Source organism: Strix aluco, chromosome 2 (genome assembly GCF_031877795.1).
Source record: "Strix aluco isolate bStrAlu1 chromosome 2, bStrAlu1.hap1, whole genome shotgun sequence".
In the NCBI taxonomy this organism is placed as follows: domain Eukaryota; kingdom Metazoa; phylum Chordata; class Aves; order Strigiformes; family Strigidae; genus Strix; species Strix aluco.
In genome coordinates this window covers 15,666,805-15,687,690 of record NC_133932.1, presented here as the reverse complement: position 1 = coordinate 15,687,690, position 20,886 = coordinate 15,666,805, and the positions used below count along the sequence as shown (strand labels likewise).

The following is a 20,886-nucleotide window of genomic DNA, read 5'->3' as shown; positions in this document are numbered from 1 at the left end:
GATGTATCTAAGTACTTAGCTCTCTTTTTGTGTCTTCTCCTGTCTGATAGTGCACAGGAATGGGAAGTAAAAGCAGAGGATTAGTCGTGAATGTAATTACAGTGAAATGAGCAGTACTCTTATATGTGCTCCATGAACACACTAAAATAAGAGTACACATCTGTTAGGAAGTTTCTAGTATCTTTCAATGGATACTTCTACTTTTTCCTCCTATCTGATCCTTCTGTTCAGTGAGAATTATTGTGTCCCTGAGGACCCAAGGAAAGGAAATCATGCATTTTCTCCTGACCAATAGAGTAGCTGACAGCAATGCAGTGAAGAGAGGGTATCATTCAGCAGTTCTGTTCAAAGCTGGAAGAAAAATAATTAGAAGCTTTAGAGGTTCTTAGGGAGGGTTTGTATATTGGTTTGCCTCAAGTGTTTTTTTTAATCTGTCCTTCAGTGTACAGAATAGCTCCCAATTTCAGTATTAGGTTTCACCACAGTAAATGAGACCTCCTTGCCTTAGTTCTTTTCTGAAACCTATCATTGCTGTAAGATGAATCCATTAACTAGAATACCCATGGTTACACTTAGTGAAGTGTTTTATATGCAGCAAAACCCTGAGTAGATTCTTAACCAACTCTATATTGAATGAACTGACACCTCTTGTGAGAGCATCTAGGCCCATGCTCAGCCTGCATTTTAAAACCTGGCTCAAGATGTGTTCTTTGATTTAACAAAGCTTAGCTCATCACGTTAAACTGAAATTGCTCAGGAAAAAGCAAGAGGATGGAGAGAATCTCATATTGTGAAAAAGGAAAGGACTTGTATAGAAATGAAGTAACTGATCTCTCCTTTAAGAGGGAGTTACAGTAGTAAGGCATGAGAACAGGCTGCCGGGGCCACCCATAGCTCACGTGGCAGCCCATGCTTCTGCAAGCTGCGTGATCACTAGTGACAGGTAAGACTGGATGCAAGACTAAATTATTGTTGTTCCTTTCAGATACTAAAGCTTCTTCATGTAGTATTATGAAGGTCATTTCAGTAGACTTACTGGAGCCCGCTGTAAATGCCATGTCTCTCTGTGTGGTTAGAGGCCAATGCCTACCCACCTGCAAACAGGGAAAATGCAACCCCAAAACACAACCTTGGTCTCATCAGAAATAAAACTGAGGAACATTGCATAGACTTTTTTTTTTTTCTTTCCACTTGCATTCAGTAAAGAAGCAGCAGACATGACAAAGTAGACTGAATCAGGTGAAGAAACTATTAATAACAATCTTCAGGTCCAAATTTTACTCCATATCTTTGGAGTCTCTTCCTGAAAACAGTATCCAACACACACAGAACCGTGCCAACTGTTGCATTTGAATTGCACTGAATTCTCTTGGTTCTTTAAATACTTGGTGTCAGGATTCAGCGGAGGTTTGATTTGCATATAGCAAAGTTACTGAGTTACTGCAGATAGTGGAAATCAGTGCCATCTAGTGATCTTTTTCTGCCATCTTCAAATGATATCTCATCTTGAATCAAATGCATATGCTCCTCCCTCTCTTAGTTATACTCTAATGGTAAGGAATGAGTTAAGACTCTCATTCCTTCCTTTGGTAAATAATTATTTTATATTTATTTATTATTTACTATCCCTTGAAAAACAGGCTTTTAAGGGAAAACTAGAATATTTTAGTGTCTCAAATTCAGTGACTTATTTTCTCAAAAAATTAGAATATAAGTTACCATTTGGATATCTAAAAGATTTCATTTATAACTTAAAAATACCAGAAAAATAAAAAAGCTCCTAGGAATGTCTCAAGGAGGTAATAAAGTCTTAACAATAAAACATGAAAAATTCAGATTCTTTGCCATCTTCAGGCAGATTCTCAAACCACCATGAAAAAAAAAAAAACTCAAAACAACCCTATTCCTAAGAAGAAAGGAGATAAAGGAAGTAATGAAGTGTCAGTGGTGATAGTAGAAGTCACATTTGCCAAAGCCTTTTAAAGAAAGGGGCTCGAAAATATAGATGAGCATCCAAGATATTTACTGTGAAAAAACTGAAGTAAAGAATACAGTGGATGCTAAGACTAAATAGTGGAAGTAATTATCCCTTATAGTTCAGATTACTGTAAATTAATGTGATGAAAATTAAGACTATTCAGACATGTGTTTCTGTCATCTACCAGCTTGTGAATAGTGAGTTTGTTCAGCTTCTTAATTTGTTAATGTTGAATTAGAGTAATACACGACTGAACAAGTTTAAAACACTGTTGTGCATCCCTTCTCTCTGCTATATTCCTGCTTATAAAATCAAAACCTCAATTGCAGGAGCATCTTTCCAAAAAAAAAAAAAAAAAAAAATCTGCAGCTATGTTTGTTACACTGTAAAGGGAACCAGAGAAGGGTGAAAGATATTTTGCCTTGAGTCAGAGGAGTTCTGAGTTGATGAGTTGATGTGAAACAATCAAGCAGTTCATGTTTCAACCACACCAAAAAAGACAACAGTGTAACTCGTCAGATTTTTGCAGATATATGTATTGCTTCCCCGCCCCTTTCTTCACTATCTTGATAGTTGAAGTAGAAAAGGGAATCAGCTCAGACAGGCGTACGCCCTGAGTAAACTTAACAGGATGCAAGAGGCCATCTGAACTGCACTTTTTAAACCCACAGGAACCTCTTCTCTCTACCATGCCCAGACAATGAAGGCTCCTCCAGTCATGTTGATAAAAAAGATCTTACTGTACACCCTTCTGGTAATGCTGGCTCAGAGCAACTATCAAGTTTACGGTAAGATGTGGTCTTATAATTTAACTTGTCTGTAGTTATTAAACATTGCAGGGGGAGAACAGAAACCAAAGCAGTGCTTAGTGTACCTCAGATATAATCTGTGTCTTATTTTATTGCTGTATCAGAGACTTCTAATTGGATTAAAGATGATGATGATGCCAAAAATTGAGAAATATTAAGTAACAGTCTAGACCAGAACGCTAGCACCTAGGGACCAAATACATCCTGCTTTGTGGCCAAAGGCTCTGCCTTCAAGGGGTTTGGCAGCATTCAAGCCTCTGCTTGACATCCAGGAATCCTACTATCTCTGAACTGGATCCGGCAAATTGTCCTTACCAGATAAGTAAGTGTACCCTCAATTACTTAGCTTAACTCCATCTAATTTTCATTCCGCTTTCAACTTTGAACATTTTTAATTAGAGAGGTTCTCCTAATTTGGACTGATGTGAGAACTACTCTGTGTCCAGTATACTCCTAATATTTTTACCAGAGATTATTTTGTTTCAAGTTCTGCCCTACTAATATCGTATAGGAGATGTAAATTTTAGTATTGAAAGGAAGGCAGTCATACAGAAAGGATAATAGCTACTGTAACGGATGCACTCAGCTGCTTTTGATACATTTCAGATATACAGACTGATAAACTGATCAAAATAGCATTTGTTATAAGGCACTGCTAAAATTACACAGACAAATAGAATTGCCTACGTGAAGCTTAGTTGACATGAGTGACTAACTCTGCACATCTATAGCATCTTTTGACGCTCCTTGTTTTTATGAAGAAAATACATTTTTAATACTAGTAGGAAAAGTTAAACAAGCATTCAGGGCATCTGCCTGGGAAGGGAAACCCAAACATTTAGCTTAAAAGATACGAATTACCAGGTCAGTTAGATGCAGCTGTTTCTTAATCAGGGTGTGATCTGAGCTCAGGGAGGCTACTGAACTGCTTTACATTTGATTTTCAAATGAATAGACTAACATGCTTCTGAAGGGGGTGTATCTAGAGCTGATAACCTCCTTCATAGCCTAAACAGAAGTATCTTATTTTCTTGTAAGAATTAACTACTGTTTCTACTCACTTCATTAAGTCTGCCTGTGTTATTAGTCCCTCACACAGTCACCTCTCTGCATCACCCTGTATAGCTCATTAATCCACTGACAGACCCTCCATACTCATCTGCCAGTTTCTTAGATACTGTTTTTAAAACAGAATGTAATTTCTGTTATTCTGCCTAGAGCATGTGTCTGGTTTACACAGGATTTATTTCACTAGGTTTTATTTTTTGATCTACATCAAAACTACTTGGGGTGCTCTGAGAATAATACTATTTCATTCTACATGCCTACATTACTTCAAATATCAGAATCATGTTTACAGAAGTATTGCAGAGAGAAAAGTTTTTCAAGTCAGTCTTTACAGAACCCTGATGTAAAAGTTTTTTTAATGTATTTACATTTTAGCTGTAAGTTTTCCAAGCTCGTTTGATTTTTATTTTGGTTTGAAGTAAGCTTAAAATTGAAGCCAACTTATTTAAGCTTTGTATGTTGCAAATCTATCCAAAGTTTCCTTTACTCCTAATAGAATCAGAGTTGACCACTCAGGTTTCATATACAAAGTCAATAACCAGCAAATATTTTTGAAATTAGGGAAGGAGAAGTAATCTTGTTTCTGGTAAATCACAAAAGCAGAAGTACCTTCTCCCGCCTCACCCCAGTAATTTTAGTCCATTTAGACCCCATCTCCTTTGTAACAGGTTGATCCCATCCAGTCTCACAAACAGTGGTTGTTGATGGCTGGACAGCATATGGAAAGGAAACGAAGCGTTTCATCTCAATGAAAATAAAGCCTATCAAACCTTCCCTGGCTCCAAGAAGTCCCAGCCAGTAGCTCAGTATGTGCACACATGCTCACTAGTGGTGGTCACCATCCTCGGCTCTAATAACACCGTGCTCTTAGACCTTCTTGTGGGATAGCCTGCACATGCTAACATTCAGCTAAACAGAAATGTTCCATCTTCAAGTTTCAGTCATCAAAATATAAAGGCGTGTTTTCTGCACTTACACAGCTTTCATCAAGGAGTGATTAAAAAATGATGCAACTCTCCATCATCTACCTCAGCAAGCAGGTCAGCTTTACAAATACAACCATTGCCAGAAAAAAAAAAAACAAGGAAAAACAAGAAACCCGGAAAATCCTTTGTAGGAGTCTGGGCTGCATTAGAAGGAAGCTAATGCAGACAGGACCGTGCAAGGACAAGATGAAGTCAGCAAAAAAAGGGATAGTTATGGTCAGCAAAAGAAGGAATGACTATGGTCAGCAAAAGCACACAAGTCTGAATAAAATAAGATACAACTAGAGAAGTTTGTAAGTTTCAGGTTGTATGTACGCAAATACAACTGCTTGTAGAGGCGCCTGAACAGTGCGTGTAGGTAGTATGCAGCCTATCGGAGTACAGATGTGCGCGTGTACAGCACTTAGTGTACTATAAATGTAACCAGGATAGGAGAATAAACGAACGATTTGATCATCGTATTGGTGTTGTGTCGTTCCTGATCCCGCATGAGCAGATAAGGACCCTGGCAATCCTTCACTGGAAAAAGTGCATTAGTGTATCTTTAAGATGACATGGGAAAAATTAAGTGAAAAGGACTAAAATTCAATTTCTGTTAGCAAAATTACATTCTTTGAAAAATCTGAATTGTCATCTAAATATGTAAAATGACTAAAATAAAATTTTACATCATTCCTTGAAAAGCTTTCTCTCAAGCTGGGAGAACTCTGAAAAATGCCTATCCAGGTATCGCTTAATATGTCTTCCGAAGTGCTTCTCTTTCTAAATACACCTTTTCTAAACTCAAGGAGGTAGCATATTTTTCCATGAGTTCTTCTCACAGCCCGTTAACTTTTTTGCTGTGAAAATTAACAAAGTAATGAAGAACTCGGTGTTAAATGTGAAACCCCTAGAAAGCAATGCACTTTCTGGTGCAGTTTTCATGCTATGGCCCTAATCAAAAACTTCCCAGAACATTGGATTTGACTTAAAACCATTACTAGTCCTCTGCTGTTTTCACAGACCAGCCCAAACATAGGATTCAAAACTAACCGTAGACAGCTAGAATAATTGACATTTTTATGCCTCAGCCATTATCTGCCTCAGGGAATGATACATATGACTTGTATTCTATCCCATCCCTTGTTCCTTTTTCTTTTTAAGGGGAAGAGAGAGGCAAAAAACAAAATAAAGATAAATCCTTTTAAAAACAAATGCCTCAGAAATTTCAGTTAATAAGTCCTAATTTAGTGGAGTTGTTCTGAGTTCTTAGATGACCAGGTGTGAATGACAGCATTTACAATTCAAAGATTAGAAGGCTCAATTTTTAGCTATTATTTTTCTACAAATAGGTTGAGTTAGGTAAATGGAAAGCCATCTCCATTAAACCTTTTGTTCGCTTAATGAATCATGTCATGACTACGTTTTCTACAACATAAGAATGAGAAAAAAAAATGGTTTTTATAAAGGAAAGTATTGTCATGGGTATTTTGTTCTTGTACAAGTTATAGAATACATGCTTTCGTTTGAAATCCTTATCCTGGCAGTACACTCTGCAGAAGATTTTCCTTACCTGTGCAAATCAATTCTTGGTACAATAGAGCCTGGCTCACCGCAGCTTGTTCAGGAACACACTCAAGTGATCTAAAAGAAAAAGTGCTTTTAGTCAATCTGAATCTTACCCAGGAGTGTAAGTTTGAAGTTGATATATAAAGCTTCCCTATGTTACAGATTCTTTTACCCTCTTGACAACTGCACATTCAGATACTCATCATGACCACCCATATACGTGACAGTGAAAACTTAAGACTCGGTATAAGACCTTGTAACAGGTTTTAGGTCTCAGCTCATAACAGCATTAAAGAAAGGGTAATTAAATTTATCTCAGAAAGTGCTTGCACGTATAGAATATAATTGGCAGACAGTGTCTCTACCACTGACTTCTCATAGGCACAGGAGGCAGCAGACGGAAAAAAGTTAAGATACACTCTCGCAGGGAAAGTACGTCATGCCCTGTTTGTGCTTTCATTAATTGAAGTTTATTTCATGTTTGTCTTCCTAATGACAACCAATGAACAGAAAAGATTCTCTCTCATTGTCAGATGTGTTGAATTTTCTTCCCCTTTAAAAAAAATATATCACTCGTTCTCTAGGATATTATGGTTTATACTGTTATTTAATCCCAAATCTTCACTGATACCTATCCTGGCAAATGACCTTTACAGGAAATCTGTGAAAGATTTGTCTTGAATATTTTATTCTATATAAAAAAGGTCCCAAATATTTTTGTTTTTAAAAATATTTTCTTCACTGCTTTTTAGCAACTTAAAGTTTCTTGCCAAGTGAGGTGTGATCTGGGAGAGAGGAAAGATTAATTAGATATTTCAGGGCATGTTTATTATGAATTCCCACATTTAATTGCTAGAGAAAACAAGGCTGGATTATAGGAAAAGGCTTTCTCTAGCCCAGATTTTAATTATCAAAGTTCAAAATAATTCAAACTAAGAATTTTCCAAAGCCTAAGGAAAATGTTTAACCCTTATTCACTCATCTCTTCTGATGATGTTGTCCTAGAAGGTCCCCAAATTGATGACTAATAACATTCACCAAGGACTAGGTTTCTTTCTAACAAAAGTTTGAAAACCCTAAACCCCAAGTCATTCAGTCACTAAGAAGTCACAGAAACATACAAAAGCAATTGTGACTATTTTTCATGCTCCAAGCATTGTCTCATAACAACTAAAAAAATAATTAAAGGCAGCCTAAAGTCCAATTGCTTTAAGCCTCTGAAAGGAAGGCCCTTTTGCAGGCTCTGAAAATAGTCTACAAATTCTCATACACACTGAAAGGCAAGCAGTAGCTTGTATAGCTCCTAGTTAGGAAGTTAAAAAGATTGCTATATATGACTGGCAGGAAAAAAAAAATAAAAATCACTGAATAAAATAGTGGTGTTTACCTAGCACCCACAGGCTTCTTCCAAGGGATACACAAATGATAACTAAGAAAATTAAATCAATTTTCAGTAAACTAAATTTCTTCTACTAAGTCTATACCTTTGCTGGAACAAAGAAAAGAAAGGCACTATAAACTAGAGGAAATGGAAGAGCAAGTGAAACCCAGTAGCCTCACCCCACCTATTTTAAGAGAGAGGAAGAGGATTCGTACCCTCAGGTTAATTGACAGCAGGCTGCCAAACACTTTTACCTGCAGCAGCAGCCAGAGATGAAGGCTAAGAGCCAACAGGTGTGTGTGGACCAGCATCATGCAAACTTTTATCTGAAAGTACCTCTGAGGGTCAGTGGGACAGGGGATGCTACTGCTCAGGAGTTGTGGGCAGGCAGTGACACTCTTGGGCTGGGTAGCAAGTGCAGTACAAGTTTTCCCCCGCGCAGTTCCCAAAGCTCAGTGGCATATTCCATAGGTAACCTTTTGGAGAAAGCAAGGCTGCTGGAGTCAGGCCCTCTCAATGGCAGGGAATTTTGCTCTGGAAACGTAACTTAACCAGACCTGATTATATTGGAATTATACTAGTAAGTGAGTGGTCACCACCAAAAGGGAATGATCAGCACCAGAAGATGAAGGAGCAAGATCATGGCACATGTTGGCATAGGCACTTGGGAAAAAAGGAGAAACACTCTTCAAACTCACCTGACTGAGAGATGTACTAGTGCATTTTATGTGAACTCTCTTAAAAATATAATATATGAGAAAAAGTAAGATGAGTAATATCAATGCCAGTGGAACTTTTTTTAAAAAAGCAAATTGTAACTAAGCAAATCCTTTGTTAGCCGTAGAAGAGCTCCTTATGGCTTAATTGGTAGTAGTGCAGGAAGTCGTCGGGAGGGAAGCTTCTTGTTGTGATAGTGCAAGTGTATAACACTGGAACTGCTTATACATTTCACCTCCAGAGCAAGGTGTCTGAGTGGTGTTTTGATGTCGGCTGCGCCTAAACCACGACACAAGGGCTGCACAAAAACTACTCTAGAAATATATCCAGACCTCAGTAAGGCTTCTGCTCAGGACGTGTCTATATTCCCACTCAGGATGAGGCTGAAGGATAATTCAAAACTTTCTGTGCACCCAGTATCACCCCTGTTCTCTCCCTCTGGGAGGTTCTGCCACTGAGTGTTATTCTAGGTTACGTTGACCAATGCAAGATAACAATTTCTTTAGAGCAATATTTAACATTGATAAGACATTTTCCTTTCCAGCTATCTACACAACTAACGTTCATCTGAATCCATGAGGATTAGTAACCCTGTACCAAGTGAATGCTGTTGGATGTACAAAATCTGATCAGGTGATTCTTCCAAAAATGACAGTAGGCAGTGATGTATATTTTGCTGTAAAAGCAACAGATGATTCAAAATCAAGGAAAACATGACTTCCTTGCACTGGAAAAAGATAAGAATGAAAGAGGTACAACAATTCCTGCCCCTCTCCCTGGTTAATAATGATGTTGAATGAAAGAGTGTCACTGAAATCTGTTTTAAAACTTTAAAAGAAATGGGATGCTTTGGACCTTCTAGAAAAGTTTGCGGTTTTGTTTTGTTGGGGCTTTTTTTGTTTGTTTGTTTGTTTGGTTGGTTTTTCTCCAAAAGAGAATTTTGAAAAAGATAAAACTATATGATAAAGTAATTAGATGAAGGACACCCAAAAATATCTGTTCTGCAGAGATCTGCAGATCTTCAAGTCGTCCCCGACACACATCCTTCTGGAAATACATGTTACATAGGATTATACCAGAAAGCAAGCTGCTATCAGGGCACAATCCGAGCTTTATAGATACTTCCTGAAGTGTTATCTTCCATGGCAATCATTGCTGAAATAACTGAAAACCTCAACTTTCTAATTTGAGCTTTTAGTTTCCATTTTCAGACTACTGATAACCATGTGCTGCTACCGCGGTATGACCAAAGTAGATATGACCTACTTGCCTGAAAACAAATAATGCTTTCTTTTAATTAGAGATGCAAGAGTCTAAGTGAAAGATAAGTGGTCCTGCTTCATAGCTAAAATATGTCTTTCAGAATGCTCCTATTCAAGGGAATAGAAAAGGGACTAGATAACTGAGCAGGACGTGTTGACCTAACACGTAAATGCTACCTTGTGAACATGGCCAGGCTCTACATGTTAGAGCTGTTGTTACTGGAATATATTTGCCACATCATATACATTGCAATAAAAAAATATATATATTATGTATATTTAATATATGAAATACTATGTTTAATTTTTTTATTCACATTAAATATGGTACAATATGTTAAATGTTATATTAAATATATTGCTATTGCTACTGCATCCAGATGGCTGGTCCCTGGGAGAATATCTCTTCCTGTACAGCACCTATTTATTTATAATCAGGAGCTACTATTGAGGCAATGCTGTGGGAAAAAGCAGATCATGAGCATATCTTGTGTATCAGTGGAAACTACATAAGAAATGCCATACTGCCTAAGACCAGTGCTCTGTCCCTGGCAGCAGCAAAAAGAAAGGCTGTCCAGGGAAAGCACATGAGCACAGCCACTGGCTGTGGTCCATTCTCCTCCTGTCCCCTCAGCAATGGAGCAGTTGCACTGGGGACATCAGCATGTACATCTTTCCCAAGTCCTTACAGCATCCATTTATGGACCTGACGTCCATGAACCTGTCTACGTGACTACATACACTGGCAGGTTAGAAGGTAAATTCAGTTATATTATCCTGACAAATGTCAGTGTAGGCTAGTCCTCAAGGCTGCCAGTGATTCAAACTCTACAAGCTCCCGTACAAACCAGTTCCGATTTTACTGTTTTCACAGTTAGGAAATTTTTCAAACTATGTAATGAACCTTCCTTACTTCACTTTTAGCCCATTATTTCACCCCATACCTAACAGAAACATGAAAAACCAAATTATTTCATTCTTCTTTTATGTCTTTACATGATTTTATTATGTCCTTTCCTCTCATTGCTTTTCTTTAAGTGAAACAACCCCAAGAATTTCAAGATTTCCTTTATGACATTCTTATTGTGTTCATGGTATTTGCTGGCTTCTTTCCAACCTGGAGAGACTCCAAGCATTGACCTCTTCTTTCCTGAAGAGCAGTGCAAAGGACTGGACAAGACCTAGGTACACTTATCAGGCCTTAGCAGAACACAAAGGTTATCACATATCTTCTTGAACTGAGCCTGCCTTTTTCCAAATGATTTTTCTAATTTATCTGGGAAATCTAATCTACTGCTGGTAATCTATTCAAAGCTTTCTCCACTACCTAGTGAACTAACATTTTCTTAGTTTTACAATCAATATATTTACAATTGATGGGGTTTACTAAGTGGATCTCATTCTTTGCCATGACTTTTCCGATGTTGCTCTTTTTATGCCCCTCCTTAATAACCTGATTTTCTCTATGCTTTTGGAGGCTTCCTTCTCACCTCAGTGAAAAGCTTGTTCATGATTTAGCCAAGATAGTCTTTTACTGCACTGTGGTGTAGATACTCAGTGCTTGTACTCTTATTTATTGGATGGACCACCAGCTCTGTTTGTGTCCTTTTCCTTTGTACTTATATCTGATGAGTTCTTATCTCCCAGGTCTTCAAACATACCACAGCTTTATTTGCCAAACCAAACTATTTTTATCCTGCTGCTCTTCTTCCTTGTCTTCTTAGGGATATTGAATTAATTAAGGCTTCTAGTTACCCTTCCTTTTATCCAGACTTTTTCATTTAGTAAAAAGACATTGTTTGTATCCAGAGCTATTGTCCTCCTTGTTCATTTTCTCATCTTCATCCAAATTATCTGAATTTCCTTCACTTGCCCATTCCACAAGGACAAATTTTAAAGTTCTTGTCCAAGTTGCTTACCTGTGTGCTTTTGCCACTCTACTCACCCCACTTCAATCCTCATTTAAAGCCATCCTGACTAAGGGAAAGTTGGTATACAAGGATGATTTCAGATTTGGACCCCTCAAAGCAGAAACTTCCCAGGATGCCAGGTCCTGTGAGCAGATGAGTTTCTCTATTGCACATGGCAGAGGTATATCAGAGACCATGATCTCTTGCAGTGGCTGCAAATAACAGCTTTACAGTGAATAGCCTCTTCCTCATTATCAAGCAAGATCACGCAGGTTTGATAGGTCAAAATGAGAACAATATTAAAGATTTAGATTTAGAGGCAGATGAATGCCACCTAATTTTTAGACGCTCATTCCCAAAGTCACCTTAAAGAGAGTAAACTGAAAAATCAACAGCAGCAAAGCTTTAGCTCTGCTATAACGAAGGCTATGAACACACATGCTCAAAACTCAGTATTACTGAATGCTCTACAATTTCTTTGTGGTGCAGAGCTGTCAGATTTGTAAAGAAAAAGCTGGCAAACTAGAGGTCATAAATGAAAACTGTTAATCTGGCCAACCCAAGCTCTTGAAGGTACTGTCCAGGGATTCACAAGGATTGCTATATCACGTGCATAAGAAATCCTGGCTGATGGTGCAGGCGAGGTGTTCGGTGTCGCAGTTATGTGCACAGCCTGCCCGGGGGCCCAGAGGCTCTGTCCCTTGAATCAGCACTGGCTGCTGACAGACAGACCCCTCCGCCCCCAACACTGCTCTGTCCTCCCCTACACATTTATCCTCCCTACAAAACTTGCCTTCAACATACTTCACCATTTTTTCTACTCTCTTCTATCAACGAGAAGATACAGATACATTTAGGGTTTCTTTCTCTGGCATTGCAAGCCATCACTCTCTTCAGTGCACAAGCACTGTACTGTAAGACAGGGTAGGAAATTAGGGAGCACGTGGGTATCACACAGTTCTTGTTAGTTTGACTTAGCCAGAGAAATAAAAGCACTACAATAAACATGAATCTTTAATAAAAGGCCAGGCCATTCAATACCATTAAGGTGACATACCATAGCTTGAACACTGAGTTTAACAGAACATAACAAAAATTTTAAGAATAACGATAAGGTATATTTGCATTAAATATAATTCTTTTCAATATTATAATTAGAAAGAACTCTATCAAATAAAAGCCTTAACTTCTGCAAGTTAACATCCTTCTGTGAGAAGGATGACAAAGGAAAACTTCATATGCATATTTTATATATTTTCTTTCTAAACTATTACATTTCTAACTTGACTGACTTATAGAAAAAAGGAAAAAATTCATATGAGAGGAAAAAGTGCATTTTAACAATCCTTCTAAAAATGAAAGAACCAATAGTCTTGATGTTATCTGCTCTCACTGTCCTGTATAGAGATCAGATCTGCTGCAAGTAGACAAGGGAAGCCTTGAGTAATGACACAGAAAGAAACTGTGATTAATGTTATGGGGAGTATACAGCAGACATCCACCACCATGATTTTTGTCATGTTTTTTTCTTCTCTTCCAGGATTTGATGATTGTCCAGTTGAAATTCAGGTTACAAGACACTCCCAGTACAGAATTAATGTCGGGAACTCTTTGATTATATGCTGTCCAGTTCATTACTGCAAGAAAAAGCCAGTCATGGAGTGGTGCAAGATAGAGGTGGCTACATGTGTGCAGCTGAAGGAGGGCAAAACAGAATGGAAGTCCAATGTGTTTACTCTGGAGATTTTCTCAGTTCATCAGAATGATAGTGGACTTTATCGTTGTCGAGCAATAGTGGACAAATATTCCAGTGAGAGCCATGGAATTAAGGTTATTGTTGAAGGTGAGAATGGTATAAAAGAGCCCTTTTAAACAAAAGGGTGATGTGTACAGAAAAGCTCATGCATGCTGGACGATGGCTTCTCCCAACATGTTTGACTGGTAGCACGCTTGTGCTGGTACTTACCACCTTCTTCATGCTTCTATCCTGCCTCTTGGTAGGATAGAAAAAAAAGGAAAGAACAAACTAAAGAAATAACATGAGGATCTGGAAGAGAATAGCAAAGCTGCCAACACCAAACAGCCATTAATAGACTATTTGATAATAAAAAGATATAAATTGGAACAGAAGAAGATTGTGGGAGGACAGCCTTGTTATACATCACATGGACTAGACAGGATGCAAATGGTGGTGTAGTAGCAGTCGATGAGGCCACACAACAGTAAAGAGGAGAAAGCAGTTCAAGCGTCTTGTTGAGAATGATCTCTCTTGCAACAAACAGAGAGAAAGTATAATTTTGTACCCCAAGAAGTTCAAAAGCAGGGAAGGTTAAATAGCTTTAAATGATCTTAAGGGCAAGTGAGGCCTTCACATTAACTTAGGCAGTTGGAATGCCCAGTCTAGATTATGACGACCCACATCTGCCCTCCTTAATGTTGCTTTGCAGCTAGAAAATGATCTGTGTGGCTGTAAGTGTCCTACTGACCCCAGGCAGCTGAGTTGTAAGGTTGTTCTGTTGCCAGTTCCTCTTCTGGTAAGTTAATGAACTTTAAAACCTTGTTTATTGCCAAACAAAATGCTACATCAGAGTGAGCAACATCAAAATTTATGGCTGTAATGAGCTAGCAGACACAGTATATGCCCAGCTCATGATGCAAGTTTCCTTTGAAATATATTCTGCTGATCTATTTGAATGCCAAAGAGGTCTGGAAGATAGAATTACTCTGTTGGCAGTGGGAGAGCAACACGTCATTCCCCCTCACCCCAAAACACTCTACCCTTTGCTTGTTGCATTTTTCTCCCTCTTCCATCAGCAGATTGAAGGGGAGTCTTGTGAAAACTTCAGTATGTGGTGCAGAGAACACAACTGCAGTGCAAAATGTCAAGTTGCTATTTCATTTCCGTCTTGCTTTTGTTTTTCAGAAAAGTCTGCAAACATTATCACGATTTCACCAGAAAGTAAGTTCTGATTCTTATTTCCTCTCTAAGAGAAAGGAACTGTGAATTTTTGCATCGAGTGTTTTGTGGAGTCAAGACAAATTTAAAGCCATTACTAAAGTACAATTGCGTTCCTCCCACTTAAACAAAATACAGTCTCCCAGAGGTCATAGTTTTCAAGGCTAGGACTGTCCAGCATTCAGCATAAAAGAGACAAAACCAATCACAATACCTCCTGGTGGTATACTCTACCCTTCTGAAATGCTATACCATCACTTTAACATAGTCTGAAGTATGTTTTTTTACTCACAGTTGGTTATGATTTACAATTACAACTGCAAAAATATATTGGAAGTTCAGAGCAGTGCTCTAATTCTGACCCTTTCTTTGCTTCTGCAAGCCTTCTGCCATGCATTGTTCACCTATTACACTTCTCTGTGCACTTTTCCTTCCAGTATTTTCATACTTCATAGAATGATCATAAGCTAATCTTGTCTCCATGGGATGCTGTACCAAGTTAGAGAACGTTTAAGTACATTAAGAAGCCAGTTGCATCAGAAAGACCTAACACTAGGAAAAAAAAAAGAAAAAAAAAAGGTCAGTCAAATATTTCTCTACACTAATACATGCTAATGCAATTTCAGATACTACTAGCATCTCAGAAGAGTCTCAAGAATCTGAAAACTACAAGATATTGCACGTTATTTATGCTTCAGCATCCGTGGGTGTCTGTTGTCCATTCATCATTGTATGCATGTTTTGGTGTCTAAGGAAGTACCGTGGTAAGTAGTTTTGCCATCTAACCTTTGCCTAGTGTGCATTTGATTCCACTCCTTTTCACAGCTTCACAGAAATTGCATTCAAAGCTCTATGAAAGTCCCCTAATAACTGCCCCAGCTGATTGCTGAGATGTCCTTGTTGGGTGAGCCAGTTAGGATACTGAATCTTTAAGAATTTAATTTGCCCTGTATGTTGTTCCCTTCCAGAGACAGAGTGATGGAAGTACAGTAAGAACAAATAAAAACCTCAGACTTCATAATAGTTGGAAATTTTTCTCCTGTTTTAGAAATAAATAGGAGTTTTAGCTATGCAAATGCAGTCCAGCTCTATTCAGTTACATTTTATATTACTAATTTTCCCTCTAAATTATCAAATAATTTCAGTATTAATCTCTCCTGCTTTACAGGAACTCTTACACAGCTGCCATGTCCTAAATCAAGAATGGAACTTAGAGTCCCCTATGTCTTAAGTGATCTCGCATTTGCCTATTATAATCCCATGGATTTCTTTTTTTATTTTAGGAAAATGAAATTATTTCATCTTAGAATAAAATTTAACATGTTTGCTCATAGGATGACTTTAGGATCTTCTGTGCCTTTTTCTCCCCACCCAGTTCACTGAACACAGAGAAAACTGGCCACAAGAACAACTGGAGTTTTTTCTGCTCCTTCTCAGAGGAGCTCTGTGGAACACAGAAGCTCGTTCTATAAATATATCAGTCTATGTTGGTTAGCTTTTGTCAGAATAGCTATTCCCAATTCCAGTTTGGGAATACATTTTTATTCTTTTATTCCACTCAACAAGGCAAGGACTCCTATAGTAATTAATACTCCCTCCATAAGCAGAAAGGCACCTCCTCAATGCTGATTTATTGAAATAACTTTTTTTTTTTTTCTTTTTCCCAGCAAGGCAAAAGAGAACTCCATTAACCCAACAGAGACAAAAGAGCCTGGTATGTTTAAATTTCTCCATCATCAAAACCTGACTATGCCCTGCATAACCACATACCGAGAACAAATCTTTGTGTAGTACAAAATGTGGCATAGGATCAGAGACAGATTTAGTGACCCTCTGTCTTGGTGCCTGGACAGCATGGCTTGCCTGGTGTGAGATATCACCATGGCTGAGCTGAAGGAAGGAGCTAAGGGGCTTAGCCACAAAGGAACTTTAGGCATCTAAATTCCTGTTAAAATGTATTAATTTGTTACCATTCCAGTAAGAGTTTAGGCACCTAAAGCACCTCTATTGATCTGGTTCAGTCTGCATAAGACAAAAAATGACCCACAGAGCAAGAAAAATGATTGAAAAAGAAAACCTTCATATGTGGGTAGCATGAATTCACACAGGTCCTGCAATCAGTTCCAGAGAATTTAGATGGGCAGAAGACAGAACGCAAAAGATGCAACTGGAGCTGACAACTATCAATCACAGGGGTAGTGTTGATGGAGATCAAAGAGCACCAAACAGGTTGCAGAGCTCCCACGGGGCAAGCTGGAGGAAAGAAAATTAAAAGCAGTATATCCTAAGTGGCTAGAAAAATGGATGTCAAAATGGGACTTCATTAAAGAGAGATGAATTTATAGAAGAATTTGCAGATTTTGGAGAAGGAGAAAAGTTTATTTGGGAAATAATAAGACAAAGAAGATAAGAGATCAGGAAATGGGAGAACAGGGGCAATGAGGAAAAGGTAGTTTAGGGTTTGGAGGTGGAAATAAAAAAGATTTCATAAACTGAGAAGGGAAAGCCTTGAATGAGTGGCATAGAAGAGCTCTCACAAAATGATAAATCAGTTTTGCCTTAAGTTGGCAACTTGCAATAAAAGACATGAGAGTTTGGGAAGGGAAATGGGAGAAAGGCAGGAGAGACAAGAATGATTTCTAACGTTATTTCAAAGATCAATATAAAATCCAGTGACCAGGTGAATCCAATTAATCTGTTTTCAAAAGGAGTTTTAAGGGAATAAAGCAACTTGAACAAAATCTTACATGCTTCCTATTTATCAGGAGCACAGGCAACAATTAGATATGCACAGATCTGTACCCTGTTCTGTTTTCTGCAGGTCAGAAGTCCAGCAGCTGATCCATCCCATGCTGCTGGGACAACTCAAGCTTCAGAAGAAAGCTCCTCACTTTACTATTGCTCCATGACTAGCCCACTGCAGGACTTGCATGGCAACACAATTTATGACAACAATGTCCCTGCTTTCAACACTCAGAGGACAGCAGCTAATGCACTTCGGAATGATCCTGTCATTCCTTCCATCCCAGTTTTACTTGAAAGCTCAGATGTCCTCACATACGCTGCACTAAATCATTCTGCTATTGCAGAGAGATTGCAGAGAAGGGAACTAACTGTAGAAAATGAATTTACAGAATATGCCTCCATTAATGTAAATAAATAAATGTGTCAAGGACTTCTCCAAACAACCATCTTTCATGCAGTCACAGTTCTAGATTCCCTCCAGGATGTTGTTCCTTTCTCTTTTGGGAAAACTTCCCTTTTGTTAAGAAGAACCTATGGATGCTCCCCTGGAATGCCAGAATTCAAAACACAGCCCGTTATCGATGGGTGGGCATTTGCACTGTGTGTTTGTCTCTTGAAAGGGGGAATAAAAGCAGTCAGCTTTCTTATTTTTCCTTTTTTCAGGATTCTGCTTCTAGTCTGACTTTGATTTGGTTATAATTTGAATATAGACAAAGGGGAGAAGGGAAGGTTTTCCTAGGATAGAAACATGTAAAACGAACCTGTGAGGAAGATGATATTGAGTCAGGTTAATTTCTCCCTAGTGAAAGCTAAGACTGTTTGTGGGAGAATTTTTCTCTGAGTTTTGAAGAACAACCTTTCAAGGATTCAGTTTTTAACTCCAGTTTACTCTATCTCCTTGCAAAGATCTTTGAGCACCATGAATGTCTAAAGCTATTATTAACCAAAATAAAGTGAATACTTTTGTGTGTGTGTTTGGTTTTTTGTGGAAGACAGGGAAGGAGAAGAGGGTTGTTTTCTTTTTACAAAGAATTGTCACAAATAATGTGTGAGAAAATACTGAATTATAGTGCACTGTGTTTTTGTCTTGGTGGGATAATTGATGAGATAATTTATTGCATATTGCTTTTGTCCATGATGAACCAATGGAAATAACAAATGATCAGCAGTGACTGACACCAGTCAAAATAAAAAAATTTAGTTCATAAATAACTGTGTATAACTGTCATGCTAAGCTTTCCTCCCAACACTGGTATAAAAAAGTGATTATACTTCAGGTTTGTGGGAAAGAAGATAAAAAGGAGGTAAAGACCAAGGTGCCATTTAAAGTTTGAAAAGAAAGCTCACACCCTTATTCTGCACCACTTATTCAGCTCTGTCTTGGATATCATGCATCTGCTCTTGCAAAATAATGCTGTTAAAAATCACTCCTAGTGATATTTGCACCAGAGGTTTACGGCAGCCAGCAGAGAGTCTTTAACTTGGTTAAAAATTTGCACCACTCTTGAAAAGGAAGGATGTACTAGGTGTCAGGCTGCACGTAACAGACCAGATGATTTGCACTCAAGTTAGCGGCAGTAAGGCTCTTCTATCTTCCTATTTCATCTTGGTATCATTCCAGCTAACACCAAAGCTGCTAAGCACATACGCATTCACCCTGCTATTTTGGTAAGCCAGACGGTTTATCATGTTTATGGTACACTTGTGCTATACCTCTCCTCCACGTTTGAAATCAGTCACAGTGTCGGTGTGGATAAAAATCATGGTAATTGTTTCTGCACTAAGTTTTTAGTTCAGGCCATGAGACATGTTGATATTTTGGTGGGTTTTTTTAAAAAAAATATAAGTTATCCAGTAAATAACTGACAATCCTCATTAAAAAAAAAAAAAAAAAAAAAAAAAAAAAGTAGTAGAAAACTGTCTCCTAGAAAAATTTATGTTGATTTTTTTGTTTTAGTGGGCCAATCCTTGCATGGCTAGAGACTTATTTTAGGTGAAGGACTGGGAAACTTGGAGAAACTTAGGTATGAACAGGCCCAGAAATAGACCTTCAATTGCATTTATTGCTCAGCTGATGAAGGTACAATTATTTTTACAGACTACAAGTAGCTTTCAGAATAAGAAAAAAATCATTTCTCTGAGATAGATTCTACCTCAGTGGTCTTAAATTGAAAAACAAGTACAGCCATTAAATAGAGAGCCTAAATGGGTTTGAACAAAAGGTGTGAAACTTCTCTAATTGCTTTCTGTGACCTGGATACAGGCCTTGCAGGCAGAAGGGAAAGAGTAAAAAAGGCCATCCTTCCAGAGAACAAGTACACGTAAAACAATATGGTTCTCAAAGATGCTTTGCAACACTCTGCCCATACCATAGTACTTACAGGGAAGAGTCCAAAGACCCTCAGGGAAGCAAGGAGGGGTGTTGGGGTTACCTGTTTGAGTTTCCAGCCAGCTCTGTGGTGCATTCATCTGGGCACATATAGCTTTCTTTTGTCACCCCAGAGAGCTGAAAGCACCAGAAGGTCTGTTCAGAGAAGCCCCAGAATGACAACTGGCAAACAGGACCTAGAATGAGACCATACACACATGGAAGAAGTATTGCACCATCAGGAGATTCAAAGGGTAGTGAAATCTTAATGTGGCTTGTTTCACTTGTACAGCAAGGCTGAACCTTGGCTTAGCAGTTCCCAGAGACCCAAGTTTGATTTGGAAGATGAGATTTTTGTAGATAAACAGGAAGTACCTCAGCACCTTACCATCAAACATGCTAGCGTAGAAAATTGAAGCACAGCAGCCTGCTGTAGGGTCATTTTTTTAAGCGAACAAATTGAAAGACTGTGCCTTCTGAAGCAGGGAAACAAAAGGTGCTGACTGAAACCATCTGCTTCTTAAGGTGCAGATAATCCATTCAAATAAACTACAGCATCGCTCAGTTTTCACAGCCTTTTGAAAGAAAAGAAAAAAATTGTTATTTCCACCATCCACTGGCTGTAAAACTGATCAGTGAATGGAAGGGCTGTACTACGTCACTTAAGGTGCTACATATTCATCTCAATCTTCTAATACACCTCTCAATAATATAATGTCACATTTGAGACATCACACCCAAGGACAGTTGTGTTAAGGCTCCGTGGATGGCATCCAGATTTTACAGAAGAGCATCATCCTGGAGGGGCAGGACACCAGTGGGAGCAGAGCAGTCTCATGGTTCACCCTGTGCGCTCAGCATGGGACTGGAAGGAGCCACTATGGGGTTAAACCATGCAGTGAAGCCACACAATCCTGACAGTGCACTAAAGGAAACAAATAGCCTCGGGGAGATACAGCACCTGTGCAGCCTATCTGAGACATGGGTCGAGGGCCTCCAATTTATATTACATAATTTTCTAATTCTTGTCTTTCCTTTGCTAATTTTGCACCAGATATGCTGTACAGGTACAGTCACACAGGAAGCCCAAAGAACAGAAACAAAGCTGTACGTACAGCTCTCGGTTACACCCACAAACCCACATGGAAGGAAAATAGC

The 20,886-nt window shown here is 38.5% G+C and overlaps 1 protein-coding gene and 1 long non-coding RNA gene across 2 annotated transcripts in view; one reads left to right on the top strand and one right to left on the bottom strand.

The window, feature by feature from the left end:
- Positions 1-2,181: 2,181 nt before the first annotated feature.
- On the top strand, positions 2,182-18,326 carry BTLA (B and T lymphocyte associated). The gene is made up of 6 exons (XM_074812132.1): positions 2,182-2,766; positions 13,200-13,502; positions 14,583-14,618; positions 15,242-15,379; positions 16,283-16,329; positions 17,437-18,326. Exons 1-6 carry the CDS (start codon positions 2,679-2,681, stop codon positions 17,776-17,778), a joined length of 954 nt encoding a protein of 317 aa, XP_074668233.1. The 5' UTR covers positions 2,182-2,678; the 3' UTR covers positions 17,779-18,326.
- The window catches only part of LOC141918097 (uncharacterized), a 28,946-nt gene continuing 21,320 nt past the window's right edge, over positions 13,261-20,886 (bottom strand). The window contains exons 3-4 of the long non-coding RNA XR_012621568.1: positions 19,793-19,925; positions 13,261-13,296 (exon numbers count right to left, since the gene is read on the bottom strand). This is a non-coding gene — a long non-coding RNA (uncharacterized LOC141918097). The remainder of the gene's footprint in view (positions 13,297-19,792; positions 19,926-20,886) is intronic.